Source organism: Coenobita brevimanus, chromosome 110, assembly GCF_032717465.1.
Source record: "Coenobita brevimanus isolate Jiangsu-jjx chromosome 110, ASM3271746v2, whole genome shotgun sequence".
Classification (NCBI taxonomy): domain Eukaryota; kingdom Metazoa; phylum Arthropoda; class Malacostraca; order Decapoda; family Coenobitidae; genus Coenobita; species Coenobita brevimanus.
Window position 1 is genome coordinate 43821653 of NC_137063.1, and position 17025 is coordinate 43838677.

The 17025-nt window shown below is 41.8% G+C and overlaps 1 protein-coding gene across 11 annotated transcripts in view; it reads left to right on the top strand.

Moving 5' to 3' along the window:
• The window catches only part of slo (calcium-activated potassium channel slo), a 743408-nt gene that overhangs the window by 280240 nt on the left and 446143 nt on the right, over positions 1 to 17025 (top strand). For all 11 annotated transcript variants that reach the window (XM_080286162.1, XM_080286163.1, XM_080286164.1 and 8 more), the window contains exons 3-4: positions 628 to 724; positions 11924 to 12035. In XM_080286162.1, the coding sequence (XP_080142288.1) occupies positions 628 to 724; positions 11924 to 12035 (209 nt within the window). The remainder of the gene's footprint in view (positions 1 to 627; positions 725 to 11923; positions 12036 to 17025) is intronic.

The window sequence follows — 17025 nt, forward strand, 5'->3', positions numbered from 1 at the left end:
AAAGAGGGGTGTAATGGGGTCTAGAAATGTTCGCATTGCCCATGGGCAAAATGAGGGATCCTCTGTTCAGCTCAGTGATAATGTGCACACGTTTTGAGCATGAGGGCCTGAGATAGAATCCCAACCAAGACTAGTGATTAATTTGTTAAGTTTCATTAAAGTTATTACATCATGATAACTACAGATAATAAAATTCACATGTAACTTCTGGCAATTTGGGGCATGGGTGAACAGCACATGCCCATATACCCTCCCCCTACTAATGCCCAGAGGGTATTGACCTGACCCCTTTTTTGTGTGCAAGAATTTGTGCCCAGTGACCACTTCAACATTACCAAACCTACAACACAGCTTGATTACACGTAAGGTAAACCAGGGAGAGTGAATAAATTTCAGCTGAATGTTTGTGTGGGTCCTCTAGGGTTTAAATTTTCAGCCAGCACTGTATACACTGCTATTACACAGTATGCATCTTGTGTTACATGAATGACCTTTGCATTCTGTAGGCAACATAGTAGACAGCCAGCCAAATCCCAATCAAAATTGATTTACACTTGTATTTGCATATTGTATACTGTAGATAGTTGGTTGATTCATAATTGTCTAACGTTAGTTTTCTCTCCACAGGGATGGTGTAGAGCATTGCCAGCCATGGAGCGCCAACACCACACAACAAATAGACTTAGCCTTTAATATATTTTTTATGGTCTACTTTTTTATACGAGTGAGTATGACCTTTCATTAGTTTTCAGTAATTTTAAGTTATACAGTAAGAAATTGTTTGGTTTATTCTATTTCTAGTGTTAATCTCTAAGCTTCTTATATCCCATCAATCCATTGACCTTTTTTTTTTCTTCTTCTTCTTCCTCTTCTTCCTGACAGTTTAAGTGAGGCATTCTTCGACTGAAGGTGTTAGCCAAGTTTTATTGTACTCAGAACTTTATATGATATGCCTAATTTGTAATATACAGAACTATGAAAATTTGCCATTTGCTCCATCTCCTTCCTTTATACAATACAGCATAGCTACCCATTACTGGTACCAGAGCGTTGAATCCCATTAAGTGTAGTATTTGCCATCAGCGGAAGGTGATGGCCCTCATCCACTCACTTGATGTACTTCTGCCTATTTCTTCCTTCAGCTTTGTCATTCTTTCTCTGTGTCTACCCTCCAGTCTTCCAATTTCTCTCATCTTTCATGTCACCATGTATTACTCTTCTTTCTGTTTCAGGTGGTTTTACATTGAATGACAAACCTAATGATTTCCTATAATCCAGGAAATCATTTACAACGCTGGGTTGTAACCATATACTGAACCCACATGAGTTCCCTATGTGTTAACAAGTGGGTTAGGGGATGTTTAGTGTCTCTCCCTGTAATACCACGAACTCAAAGACAACGGCCATCCCCTACGGAACTATGGCATCTGGCAATAGAGACAGAGAGTTTACTACCAAAGTACTCGACTCCTAATTACCCCATCAAATTGATGACATCATGCTTCTAGCAACATTTGGGCTCACCATATGGTTTTGTGAACATCTTTTAGCTAGTGATGCCATTTTAAATTTTATTCATGCTATCTCTGGATGGTTATATTCAGCTAAAGGAAGACCACATAACGGAATGGTTAATGGGGATTGTTTATAAATCCTTTACTGTGAGGGGGTTTCTTTGAGGTCAGATTGAATAATAAAATATTTTGAATAAAATAAAAGATAATATAATTGTGGAAGTACAGTAAGTGAAATGGGAAATAGAGAGGAAAATGTGGATTGATGTGAAGAAGGGTATAATAGAAGCAACTGGAGCGGTATAGTGGGAAAATAATGAAAAGAGAAAAGAAAACAGGTAATGCATATTTTGATAGTGACAGGTTTAGCCTTGAAGGAGAAAAGAAGACATGAAAAATTATGCATATAAAAATGAGAGAGTAGAGCATTAGAGAGAGAAAAATGGACAGTAAAAGTAGCCAGGAAGAGTTTGGATAATGAGTATGAAAAACAAAGTGATAAATGTATGTATGTAAACAAAAATACTAAAGTCTGTGAAGGAAGGCAGAGGATGAATGTGGAGGAAGGGGTTGAGGGTAAAGGTCAGAGTTAGGATAATTGTATGCTAGAGGATGAGGATGAGGTAGTTGATAGGTGGAGAGAATATTTTAGCTGTCTAGCAGTAGCAGTTAGGAATAAAACAGTAGTAACTTGTTGGGGCATTGATAGGGGTAATGATAACCCAGTCATACAGAGACCAGAAATAAGCTAAAGGTACATAAAGCAACAGAAGTGGATAGTGTTAATCAATAATTGTTGAAAAATAGTGGTAACTACCTAGGCAGTCAACATAATGCCTACACAGTGGGTGGAAGATGACATGGGATACAGAGATTATACCAGAAGACTGGGGAAATACAGAATGTAGTCCCTCAGCACAAAGGGAAAACCACAGTAACTAGGTGAAAAGTGTAAGAATCATGGGGAGATTAGTATATTATGCATACCAGGGAAGGTGTATATTAGTGTAAGGGTGTTTAATATGGTATAATATAAATGAGGAACAAAGTGGCTTAAGAATGGGTAAGGGGTGTTTAGATCTGATATTTGCAACTAGGACGTGAGCCAAGAAACATACGGCAAAGAAAAGGAAACTGTATCTTGGATATATGGTCCTGGAGAAGGCTTATAGGTGGATTGTGAGTTTATGGAGTGTTATGGATATACAGTAGTAGGGAAGAGGTTTGTTTAGGTTAATAGAATCTATTTATGAGGGCTATAATAGATGTGCAAAGGTGGGAAGAAGCTTAGTAATACTTCTAGTATGTTTATGATGATGATACAGTTTTTATGGCAGAAAGTCAGTTACAGGTGGCCCTCCACATTCGCGGGGATTAAGGGACACAGACCTCCACTGATGTGGAATTTCCCCGAATGTTTGTTGCGCCGTAAATGCCTCTACAGTCGCAAATCACCCACGGTGAGTAAGTGTGTACATACTGTACCTAATAAACCATATCTAGGACCTGAAAGCAACATAAATTATCACAAATAGTAACAGACCAATTGTGTAAAAAAGTTTAATAATAAATAATTTTCGATTGAGTATGGCTGTACTGAGTTAGGGTAAATATGTGCCTAGTGACTTCCACAGACACCTGCAACTGAGTGTGTCTCTCGCACATCCACGTGAGTGTGGACAAATCATCAGCTACATATTTACCCAACTTCTTACAACCATACCCGTTAAATTCATAGTTAACTCACCACTGTTCCTGAAGTTTTGGCAGACAAACTTTGATAACTTTTGATGATGATGATCAATGTGACATTGATGACGTTGAAGCTGATTAGCAATGCAGCTACCGATAACGGATTACTGAATGAGATGATGTGGAGTGTGCATGGCACGAGGAGTCTACGTGTGTGTAGACTTCACCTCATCTCCACTAATAATGTCATTGCCGAGTGGTGGGGGATCGTCAATATCTCCCTCAGAAGCAGGTGGAGAGGATGATGCGTCATCAGGAGTCAGAGTGAACAGGGTCAGGGTCACGCATGGGTTGAGGTTCAGGCAAGATGCAGGCTGCTCAGCCTCAAGTGTGGTGGAGGAAGATGAGTGCAAGGCAGCAGCAACAGCAACAGCAGGTTGCAGTTTCTTTGAGAAGAACAGTGTGATAGGCAACTGAGACCACTTCCGCATCATGTTGTCAAACAGTTTTTTGTAGGGGATTATGCTCTGATCTAGGGCACTCATCACCTTCAGTGCCCTCACCATTGATGGGTCCATATCATAAAAGAATTGCTTGAGGTGTGCAGTCATCCACATCGCCTTCCTCAGGCTTTCGAGGGCAAGGGCTTGCTACAGCAGGGTGCCATTAGGATTCTCCTTTGCATCCTCCTCCTCGCTTGCCGACCACACAAGCTCTGCCAGTTCTTCGTCGGTGAGGGCCACATTAACCAGCTCCCTCACCTCACTGTCCTCTGTATCCTCAAATCCATCACCACTTACAAGCCTTGCCAACTCCACCGTCTGCCTCACGGCCTGGTTCACCTGCTCACGAGGTGCAAATTCTGCAAAATCTTGGACGCACTCTGGCCGTAAAGCCCTCCAACAGCCATTAACAGTCTCAGGGCATACTTCCTTCAGGCTCTCCTGCACCACCATGAGGCAGTCAGCGGTGGTGAACCCCTTCCAATAATCAATGACGCTTTGGTCAGGGTTCGCATCCAAAGATGCATAGAGCCTCTGCATTGACCTCCTTATGTAATATGCCTTGAAGGCTGCTATTACAGCTTGGTCAAGAGGTTGTATCAGGGAGGTTGTGTTTGGTGGCAAAAACACGACCTCCACATCCTCACACATACCCTCAAGTGACTGTGGGTGGCCTAGAGCATTGTCCAGGATCAGGAGGAATTTCCAGGGAGGCGCTTTTCCTGAAGGTAGGACCACACCTCCATCAGGAGACAGTTGTGGAACCAGTCCAGAAAGATGCTGCTGGTGGTCCATGCTTTTTTATTGTGCATCCACAATACTGGCAGAAGGTTTTTGTTGCGTTGCTTCGGTGCTCTGGGATTCGCCGACTTATAAATAAATCCTGACTTGATCATGTGGCCAGCAGCATTGGCACACATCAGTAAGGTGCAGCGGTCCTTAGCTGCCTTGAACCCGGGAGCCCTTTTTTCCTCCTTCAAGACGAAGGTCCTGGCAGGCATTTTTTTTCCGATAAAGGCCTGTCTTGTCAACATTCCACACCTGCTCAGGCCTATATCCTTTCTCCTCTGTTATCTTTTTCACTGTGTCGGATGGCCAATGCAGATTCCCCTGTCACCTTCAGATTGTGCAGGGAGAACCGCCTCTTGACTTTATCAAACCAGTCTTTGCTGGTTGTGAATTCAGCATGGGTGGTTGTGGCTGGTCCGGGGTCTGCGCTGGTGCTTGGGTGAGTCGTGATCGGGAGGTGGACTGATCATCTATCTATCTGTCTATCTATTGCCAGACGCCTCAATCCCGTTTGGGGTGGCCACAAACAAATCGCCTCCAAGTTGCCCTGTCCCCTGCCATTTCACTGCCCTGCTCCCAACTCACACCCCCCTCTCTCATATACCTCTCCACCCCATCCCTCCATCTCATCCTCGGCCTCCCCCTCCCTCTTCCCCTCTCCACCTCACTCACATACACTCTCTTCGTCAGTCTTTCACCCTTCATCCTCTCCACATGGCCAAACCACCTCAGTGTGTTCCTCATAACGCTTCCTATCACATCCACATCCACGCCACAACACTCCTTTATATCCTCATTCGTCAGCCTGTCTCTCCATGTGACTCCACAGGCTCCTCTTAAATAACTCATTTCCACTGCTCTCACTCTTGACTTGTGTCCTTCCAACAATGTCCAAGCTTCACTTCCGTACGTTAGAGTTGGTATCACAATACTGTCATGTAGTAACTTTTTCACTTCCATGCTCACTTCCCTGTTTCTTATCACTGCTTTCAAGGAACCAGCAACCTTTCTTCCCTGCTGTACCCTTTCAAGCACTTCACCCTCCAAACCTCCATCCTTACTCATCACACTACCCAAGTACTTAAACGTACTCACATTTTCCAATTCCTCACCATCCAACCACGCTGTACATTCACTGACTTCACCTCTCTCAAAGACCATCACTTTACTCTTCCCTACATTAACCTTTAGATTCCGTTTCTTACACACACTCCCAAACTCATCCACCAAGCCTTGCAACTCTCCTTCGTCTTCACTCAACAACACAGTATCATCTGCAAACAACAGTACAGGGAGTTTCCAAATACTATCCTCTCTCACCAGAGCCACTCCAACATCCACTACCCTACCTTGTACCTCTTTATTACCCCATCCATGTACAGATTGAACAACCATGGAGACATGACACATCCCTGTTTCAAACCAACTTTCAAAGAGAAAAATTCACTTAGTTCACCATCCACACGCACTGCAGCCTTCGCACCATCGTACATACTCTTCACAGCATTCAACAACTTCCCATCTACTCCATATATTCTTAACACTTTCCACAATCCTTGTCTATCCACCCTGTCATATGCTTTCTCCAAATCCATGAAAGCCGCATACAACTTCTTTCCCTTCTCTTGAAACTTTTCCACTAAAGATCTAAGAATGAATATCTGATCTACACAACCTCTTCCCTTCCTAAAGCCTCCCTGTTCTTCTCCAACTAATTTCTCTGTTCTTTCTCTAACTCTGTCTATAAGTATCCTACCATACACTTTTCCTATTATACTAAGAAGACAAATGCCCCTATGATTACCACACACTTCTTTTTCCCCTTTTCCTTTGTACAAGGGAATAATTATACCTGACTTCCAATCCTCCGGGACTCTACCTTCCTCCCAGGCCAATCTGCACATCTTCCACATTCATTCTACTACTATCTCTCCCCCATGCTTCAGCATTTCACCACACACTCCATCAATTCCTGGGGCTTTCCCTGATTTAACTTTCGTCATTGCTTCCACAACTTCTATCCTACTGATTTCTTCCTGTCTTCTCACCTCCCTCCTTCTCCCAGCCATTCCCCAGCCACTTATACTCGCATTACTTCCATCCTCTACGTTCAACAATTCCTTAAAGTGTTCTCTCCATCTGCTCACTTTTTCTCCCTTCTCCACTAGTAACCTACCATTTTTATCTTTCACTCCCCTGCTAACTTCACTTCCACCCTGTCTTACTCTTTTCACTTCTCTCCAGAACATTTTCTTACAGTCCCTCCACTTTACTCTCAGATTCCTTCCAAATTCATCATCCACTCTCTTCTTACTCTCTCTTACTAATCCTTTCACCTCTCTCTTTCTTTCCACATATAACTCTCTCTTCCGCCTCTCAACTTCTTCCACGCCCCTATTTCTCATCCATTCATTGTATGCTTTCTTCTTTTGTGCCACAGCCTGTTTCACCTCTTCAGTCCACCACGCTGTTCCTTGCACCCCCCTCCGTCTTCTCTTCCTTCCACACACCACATCACATGCTGCACATATTTCTTCTGTAAATATCTTACACACACCTTCCACGCCTCCCATCTGCTCCAATTCATATTTGCCCAATCGTTCCTCCACTTCTCTCTTATACTCTGCCTTTTTCTCATCCTCTTGTAACCTTTCCACTCTCCTTACAACTACTCCTTCCTCTCGTCTTTCCCTTCTTCTATTCCTCCATCTTACTTGCATTCTAATTCTGGCCACCACCAAGTAGTGGTCAGAAAGTCCACTCCCCCAACCTCTATACACTCTTGCATCCTTTACACATCTTCGCATCCTTTCATCCACACACACATAATCAATCATTGCCTTCCTTTCATTCAGTTCACCACCCACCCTTCTCATCACTCGCCATGTATACCTGTGGATCATTTTATGCCTGAAGAGGGTATTGGCTATCACCAACCCCCTCCCAGCACAAATGTCCACTAACGCACTCCCATTCTCATCTATCTCTGTAGGCACACCCCACTCACCATCATGTCGTATAATGACTTCGCTGTTGACCGAATCCCATTACTGTCTACAGGATTTCCTTTCTTGCTCTGGTCATTTATCCACACAAACAATGCATTCTGCATCTTAGACATTGCAGTGTCACTCAACTGTGACACTTGCTTGGCTGAGGGTGGCACAGTGGATGCCAGTGCCTCCCGAATTTTTGCCTCATTTTCCTTTATGTATCTCACTGTGTTCTTGTTCATGTTAAAAAATTTTCCAACTGCAGCATAGCTTATACCCTCCCTACACTTGTCCAGCAATTTCACCTTCTCCTTTAGGCTCATCACTTTCTTTGCATGTTTAGGGGTGCGCTGACCACTAGGGGATGCGTGACACTTGGGGCCCATGCTTGCAGGACAACACAGACACCTGTGGGACAAAGTTATTACAAGTAAATCACACAGTCGGGTGCTAGTTCATTCACCTAATAGGACAGAAGTGCACTTGTTACCTTTGAACACGTGAGAGCACAATTACTGTATTGGGCAGTGTCAGGACACAGAGTGAGGGGGAGACAGAGGAGTGCGGTGGTTTGGTGTGGGCCTGGTTTGGCGTGAGATGTTTCACAAACGTCTGCACTGGCTCCACAGAGAGGCAATCCTCGAATCTGCAAGACCCACGAAAGTTGAATCCGCTAATGTGGAGGGCCGCCTGTACTTGCAAAAGGTAGTGAATGAGTTTGTACAAGAAGAAAATTGAAAGCACATACAAACAATAGCAAAGTAATGGTATTTGAAAGGAAAGAATATGACAGTTTTTTACATACAGTGAATAGTAAAGAGAGTGAGCAGGATGAATTGCAGAGTGCAAGTAAGAGGTGAGGTCTTTGAAGAGGTTGATAGTTTTAAACATCTGGGTGCTGTATGCTGTAAACATGGCAAAGTGGAGTGCGAAATTAACCCTTAAAGAATGGGTGTCCGCATATGCAGTCCAAGAGTACTAGTGACAAAGAGACAGGGTCTGCATAGTGGTGCAGGTATTGAGACAGATTTACATGATCTATGGAGAAGTAAGATTACCATAATACCCCCCCACACACACACACACACACCATATTGCACCTGCAAAACCAGTGTTGCACTCGGTCTATGTCCAGCATTGTGACCGAGAATATGTTACACTCTGCAGTCATCTTTAGAGGGTTAAAGAAAGATCACTTCAGAATTGGTATTTTGTAATATTTTGAAGGGTAGTATTATTGGTATGGAGGTGAAATGGACCCTGTGTAGAAGTGTGGTACTGCTGAAACTGTTGTATACTGTAGATGTGAAATTTTGTCATTGAGTAACAGAACTTTTTAGGTAACAAGACTAGAAATGGCCATTTTCAGAAGAGTTTCAGGCATAAGAATGATGAATGGTATAAGTACACTGTAATGGATGAATTTATAATCATACTGGAATGGAAGAAAGGGCAATAGGAGATGTCGAATTATTGAATGAATAAAGGGAAATGCATTAGGAATACATAAAAGAAAGTAAGGACATATTCATGGAATGTACAGTACATAGATAGGATGCCAGGGAAAGTCTTTAAAAGAGATACTGAGAATAATATTTGAAGAGGCAGATCATAATTGGTATGAAAAATGAGAGAGAACAGTATGGTACTGTACATTGGTGAGAGGAGAAGGAAAAGGAAGAAAAGTGTCAGAAACAAAGAGAGGTACTTAAGGCTAAAGTAGTCTGAAGGTAGTTCTGTCATAGCCATTCTCTGTCGGGGGATTCCTAGAAGGGAACAAAGTAATGTATCATAAATGTTGATGAGGTATCAGTTGGTGACAAGAATTATTTTTAAAAATAAGGATATCACTGTAGGGAAGGAGTTATGCATATGAGAAAATCTTTGGATTGAAGGGGTTAGACATTGTCAGCCTGTCAAGCATTGTGTAAATAAGTAAATATACATTTCCCAGGCTGATTGCCTTTCCAGCCCTCTTGACTGTGTGGTGTATGTTTTTGTTGTCAACTGATATCTCAACCTCCTACTGTGAAATTTTTATTGACATCAACTGTGCATCACTAGCTTCATGATTCTTTATTGTGTAACAGGAAGATTGGTCCTTTTTTCCCTAGACACTGTGAAACCTGCAGCACTATACAGATCACTAGGGCCCTGAGATTGTAGTTTAGCTTGCATGATTTTTAATACTATCATTATCTTGTGGTCATGTAAGAGTACCCTAGTTTGAGTGAGGATCTAGCCACGAGTAAGGGCTCAGAGCACCCTGAAGTGAATTGCTGTTTATCAGGAATGTATTGCCATCAAGAGTAGTAGACTAATCATCCATTTAAATTTATTAGACTTGTGGTAACCTGGCCTCAGACCTGAACAGGTTGAAACGGGCAATATGGGATTACTATCTGTCTGTCTATTGCCAGACGCCGTAATCCCGTAAGGGGTGGCCATTTGACTTGGAGTTATTTGTTTTACGGGGAGGGGCGCTAACCCTCCACCAACCCACTTGTTGACACGTAAAGAGCACGTATGGTTTGGTTATATGGTTACCACCCAGCATTATAAATGGTTTCTTGGCTTGCAGGAAACCATTTGACTTGTCACTCAATGTAAAGCCACCTGTAAAGGAAAGAAAAGCAATAAGAAATGACAGGAAGGATGCGAGAATTAACATTTTTACCATCAGTGTCATTATCTACCAGAGGCATTATGAGCCAGGTCAGTGAGTGTATGCATTGTTCCTGTTCCTGTTTCTGTTTGGTGGAAGCTGACACCACCCTGATTCAGGTAAAGGCGCATAAAATATCACCTACTTGTATCCCCATGAGTCCTGAATATGCCAGTGCTTAAGTTTTGACCTTTACTCTCCATCACATAAATTATGCACATTTTACTTTATTCGTGGTTAATTGTAGATTATTTTCAGTTGAGAGGAGAACCCAAACAGTAAAACTGTTAATAATACAATAGCTACATCTGATCAATCCAGGCTGAAAAATCTGCTGATCTGAATGAAACTGTGTACAGGGAGCAAGAATAAATAAAATACATCATCACACTGAAGGGAATGAAAAATTAAAATTGCTGTTGATTAGCTAATTATACGATAAAGAGTTTGCAAGAGGTAAAACGCTGAGGTGAAAAGAAAACATGTTGTTTATACATAGAATATGCATATTTATTAGATTTGACTCACCATCCACTTGCTCGATGTAGTGCTGCTTTCGGATGTCTGCCCTTTCTTCTCCTCCTTCCATCCTAGTCTTTCTTTCTTTCCTTCATTCCTTCCTCATCCTTCGTTCTTTCCTCATCCTCCTGCCTATGGGTGACTTTACACTCCCTCTTCTGTCTTTCTTTCATTCTTTCCCATTCCTTCTGCCTATGGGTGACTCTACACTGAGTGACAAGCCAAATGGTTTCCTGTATCCCAGGAAACCATTTACTAAGCTGGGTGGTAACCATAACCAAATTATGGCGCCTGGTTGTTTAGTGGGTAGTTAAGGCGCTCCAATCGGATTGAACATGTGTAGGTTTATATCCAAGGGATGGTTGGAGTTTATTTCTCATGTAATGCCACTCAGGGATGAGTGAGGCTGGTCACTCTCAACTTAAATGTCAGGACCAACTTTCTTAGCCCCAGGCTTCTACACTCCTCTTGGGGCACCATAGGATTGGATGATAAATGAAAAAAAAAGTGTCTCAATACTTCTGCATTTATCATGTCCAGTATATACAGTGGCATTATAGTACTGTCATCTGAGTTATGTAGTATATTTTCTAAAAATTTAGGAATTGTCAGTTAGTACATCAGTTCAGATCATAACTAAAAATATAAATGCAGTTGACTCTGTGGCACATTGACTAATAATAGCATTTTTTTTTTTCCTCGCCAGTATAGCACCCTCAATATCAGAAATTATTGATCATGTAATATAAGACAGTAGAAAGTGATATACAAGCAACAGCAAGGTGGAAAGTGGACTTTTATTTTTTATTTAATGAATACAAAACATCATTTCAGCAAAAGTTAGGCATTTTTTTCAGTAACATGTTGCTGAGAAAAGATACAATTTTTCAGTTATTATTTTGGAATTCTAATCGTCGCTTATCATTTTTACATGTTGTAATTGATGAAAACCAGAGAAATGTCACTACATTTTAACGTCACTGATGTTTGGACAAAACTCTTGTTGATGTGAGGAATATGAGGAGACACCATAGCCTAAGTGCCAGCTGATGGAGCCTCCTGTATTGCAAATCAAACAAAAAAAATTTTTGCAAATATTGTTTAAATGGTTTTTAATTGATGCATCAGCCACAACAGGTGTCAGAGAAATTTCCAGCAGCATCTCACATGAAAGTGTCCCAGAGGGTTAACAGAGCAGATTCAGTGAGTACTTAGGAAGTATGCTAATGATTGGTTCCTCCATTTCAGTTTATAGCGGCGAGTGATAAGCTGTGGTTCATGCTTGAGATGTATTCGTTTGTAGACTACTTCACCATCCCCCCATCCTTCGTCAGTATATACCTTGACCGCACGTGGATAGGTGAGTGGTTTGTGTGATACATGTATGAGGCATAATTGATCTAGATTTAATGGATAATAATGTGCTTCATGTAAATTCTGTTTCGTGAAATATGAAATGTATTAATGTTTGAGATTTCCCTGAATAGTTTACATGTGTAAAAGTCAGTCTTTGAAGTACATTATATGCTGTAGCTATATGTGTAGTGGTATTTGTTGTTGTTATCATACGTACAGCAAAAGTCCTCCAGTCCAACCACCAATAATCTGAATATCCCAATGCTCCAAATTTTTCAACGCGAAATTTTTTGAATATTCTGGGCTTTTTTTTTCGAATTTTTCTGGGATTTATCCAAGGAATTATCTGGCATGGACTTGCTCTTGGACTTGGTTGTACCTGCCAGAGAGTATTCATCTACAGTTCTTTGCATTTCCAGTAAGTAAAACAATAACCCAAATCATTTCAAGTGTTTATTTAATGATCATGTACAAAGATCTAATGTTTTCAGAGGTCCCTCCCAGTAGCCTGAAAAAAACTCTACAGTAGTTCAAAAGACCCTAGGTCCCCTGCCATTCAGATAACAGGACTTTTACTGTATATATATATATATATATATATATATATATATATATACACTCAGTCCTTAAGTAACACGTGGTTGAGTAACACGTTTTTGTTCTAACGCGGTCAGCATAATGAGACAAGTCATGTCAACACGCGGAAAAACTCGAGCTCACGCGGGAAGTCAGCTGGACTGGGGACGAAATTTGAAAGCCGCGCGCTATGACGTCACCCTCTAACCTCTGGGTACATTTCCTGGGCGCATATTTCCATTCTGTATGGGTATTTATCTCAGTACCACAGCCAGCCACCTCAGCCAAACAGCCCTAGTGAGATGGGATAGGTTAGGGTTGGTTAGGTTGCTGAAATTTTGCCTGGGAAGCACAGTGGGCATATTTTTGTGAAAAACCTATGGTTAGTTTTGAAACGAATGGGCAAGCGTTGTTCCTGGCTGAGGGTTCCTGGTGGTTTTTATGAATACGCATACAGAATGGAAATATGTTTTCTTGGCAAACTCAAGGCCGAACGGTTTGACGAAATTTATGGGTTTCGGCAATTTCAGGGGACAAAATGGAACGACAATGTATGCTAATCAGAAAAAAAAAAAAATCCTTGCGTTCTCGTAAGTTACAGTTCAGTTCCACATTCTTTGTTTGATTTCATGCTTCCCAACACATTTTGGACCAACTGGGCATATGGTTATCAGTCCTTTCTCATGCCTCATCTAGTTCTTACCCACAATTATCATGGATTTTGCAGTTTTAAGGAAAGAAATGGAACGAAAATGTTTGCTAATTGGAGGAAAAGTTACTCTTTCGTTCATGTGTTATCGTAGCGTTCAGTTCCACATTCTTCGTTCGATTTAATGCTTCCCAACACTTCCAACTAACTGAGCATACTGTTATCAATCCTTTCTCATGCTTCACCTAGTTCCACCCCACACTCATAATGGGTTTCGCAGTTTTAGGGGGCGAAATGGAACGAAAATGTTTGCTAATTAGAAAAATATACTTTCGTTTATGTGTTCTTGTTAGTGTTCAGTTCCACATTTTTCGTTCGGTTTCGTGCTTCCCAACACATTTAGGACTGACTGAGCATACGGCTATCAAGTCTTTTCTCGCTTCTCACAGACTCTACCTCACAGTCATATGGGTTTCGAGTTTTAGGAGACGAAACCGAACGAAAATGTTTGCTAATCACACACACACACACACACACACACACACACACACACACACACACACACACACACACACACAAAATACTTCTGCTCGTGTAAGTGAGCATTCAGTTTCACATTCTTCGTTCTTCTTCCTGATAGTCTTATGTTTGTCGGATTACTTCTGGGAGGTAAATAAACGTTTCATACTAAATCTGTTTCCCCCGTCGTTTTAAGTTGTATTCCGCTGTCAACTTGTTTGACACATCAGGGTTACGGCGAAATTTGGGCCTGTCCTAACCTAAGTGTTTAAACTTGACCTAACCTAGCTTAACTATACCTTATAATTTAACCTAACCTAACGTAACATCCAGTTGGGAAGTTGGGAGACGAAAATCACCTTTGAGTACATCAAGACAATCATGTTATGGCTTAAGGAACGTGATGATAAAAAGTGGGAAATTTTTCAGCAGGAAAAGGTAATTTACCACCCTGAAAATAGTCAGAAAAATACAGAAAACAAACTGGAGGAATATGAACTGAATTGGTAAGGTTCTTCCACTGCTTTAAGCGTACAAATACCAAAATGGCAAAAGAAAAAAAGAAAAACCATAGCATAAAAGAAAGCACCATCATAACGATTTGGAAGGACAGGGAGAAGATAAAGATCGTGCGTAGGAAGTGATGCAATCCTGGCAGCTGTGAAGGTTTATATGTTGTCCTGAAACTGACTGAGAAGCTTATAGGGCGTTATGTGGAGCGTCAGAGAAAGCAAACTCTCAATTTTACCCCTTTTTACCATCTTACCCCACGTATTTACCTCCACCTATACGCACCATCAGGTAAAACACTGAAAGAGATATAACTGTTGTAATTAAAAACATCAGTGGTATTAAAAATGGCATTAACAAAAACAGAAGTTGGACTGGGTCAGCACCACCTCCACTGAGTACCCTTTTGTTGATACGTAGCTCCATGGTATTTTACTCCCGCCCCCCCAACCCCAAAGTTGTTGTCAAAGTTTCGCCTTCTCATATCATGTGGCCTTCGGGAGAGACGTTAGGCTGTATAGTTAGACTAAAATTTACGGGTCTGGCTGTTTTAGGGAAAAAAATGGAGCGAAAATGTTTGCAAACCAGAAAAAAGGTACTCTTTCATCCATGTGTTCTCCTGAGTTAGCGTTCCGTTTCACATTCTTCGTTCGGTATCGTTCTTCCCAACACATTACTCTTCGTTCGGTATCGCTCTTCCCAACACATTTCGAACTGATTGAGCAGTTTACCCATATGTTTAGTTTATCAGAAATGCGTTGGGAAACGCGATATCAAACGAAAAATGTGAAACTGAACGCTAACTCACGGGAACACACGGATTAATTTTTTCTTGTTAGCACAAATTTTCGTTCTATTTCGTACTCTAAAACTGCCAGACCCATAAATTTTTGTCTAACCATATGGCCTAAGGTCTCTCCTGAAAGCCACATGATATGAGAGAAGGCGAAACTTTGACAACAACATTGGGGTTGGGGGATGGGAGGAAAATACCGGGGAACTACGTATCAACAAAAGGGTACCCATCCCAACTTTTATTTTTGTTAATGCTATTTTTAATACCATTGATGTTTTTAATTACAACAGTTATATCTCTTTCAATGTTTTACCTGATGGTGGGTGCACGTGGGGGTAATTTACGTGGGGTTAGGTGGTAAGAAGGGGTAAAAGTGAGAGTTTTGGAAAGTTGCCAGAACACATTGTACCATCATACATGTAAACATATTGTCTGAGTGACGCGGATTTGGGTACCACGGTCCTTGTCCAGTCCCTATTGCCCGCAGTACTCAAGGATTGAGTGTATATATATATGTCTACCTATCTGTCTGTCTATCTATCTATATACCTAGGCTGCTTCCCCCAAGGAAAAGGAGGTAGCCGAGACAGGACGACACACTCTCCATTTACTCATCCATTCAAACACATTCATTCGCATCTTAGCCCCAAAGGGGAGAATGGACAGATCCTCACCGCACCACACCGCACAAGGGTCAACTGCGTAATGCAATCAGTGACATCTGCAGCAGGGACCGACAGCAGAGCTGGTTTACCCCTGCCACATCATAACAAACCCATCCCCTTACCCACACCTGACCTGACTAGCTGATCAGACCAAATGCAGGAGAATATCCCCTCAGGGCTGCGTCATCACTTATTCATTCACAGTTTCTCTCCATTTATTTCTGTCACGCACAGCAGCCACTCTTCCTTGCTCAACAGACATCCCTCTCACATCCAGCTCTCTCTTCACACTGTCCATCCATCTTATTCATGGTCTTCCTCTCAGCCTTACACCTCTCACATCAGATCTAGTTATCTTTTTCACCAGTCGCTCATTATCCCTTCTTTCCATATGCCCAAACCATCGCAACACCCTCTGCTCAACTCTACCAGCCATCTCCCGAACAACTCCAGTTCTCCTTCGCACTTCATCATTTCGCACTCGATCCATACATGTCACTCCACACATACTCCTCAGACACCTCATCTCCATTACATTCAAACTTTTCCTCTCTGCTATACCCATATTCCATTTTTCAGCCCCATATAATGCAGTCGGTACCACAACACCCTCATACAGCCTTCTCTTTACATCCATTCTAAGCGAACGACATCTAAACACTTTTCTCATTCCTCCCAGCATCTTTCCTACTTCATTTATTCTAAACTTCACCTCTGCATCTATTCTTCCATCCTCAGCAACATGTGACCCTAGATATTTAAAACACTCTACCTCCTCAAGCAACTCACCATTCAAAACTATATTCATCCCCCTACCAGCTACCAACCTCGTACACTTCATCACTTTACTCTTATTCTCATTTACTTTCAATTTCCTCCTTTCACACACCCTTCCAAACTCCTCTACCAACTGTCTCAATCTCTCCTCTGAATCAGCCACCAGTGCAGTATCATCTGCAAACACCAGCTGCTTCAGAATCCATTCTCCACCATCAACATTCACCAGACTCAGACCTCCACCTAAAACTCTTGCATTCACCTCCCTTACAACACCATCCATGTAATTATTAAACAACCAAGGCGACATCACACATCCCTGTCGCAGCCCCACTCTCAAGGGAAACCAATCACTCACGGCATTTCGCACTCTTACACGCGCTCTGCTATTTACATAAAAACTTTTCACCCCTTTTAGTAACCTACCATCAAGTCCATACAATCTTAAAACAGTCCACAAAGCCTCCCTATCAGTTCTATCAAACGCTTTCTCTAAATCCAT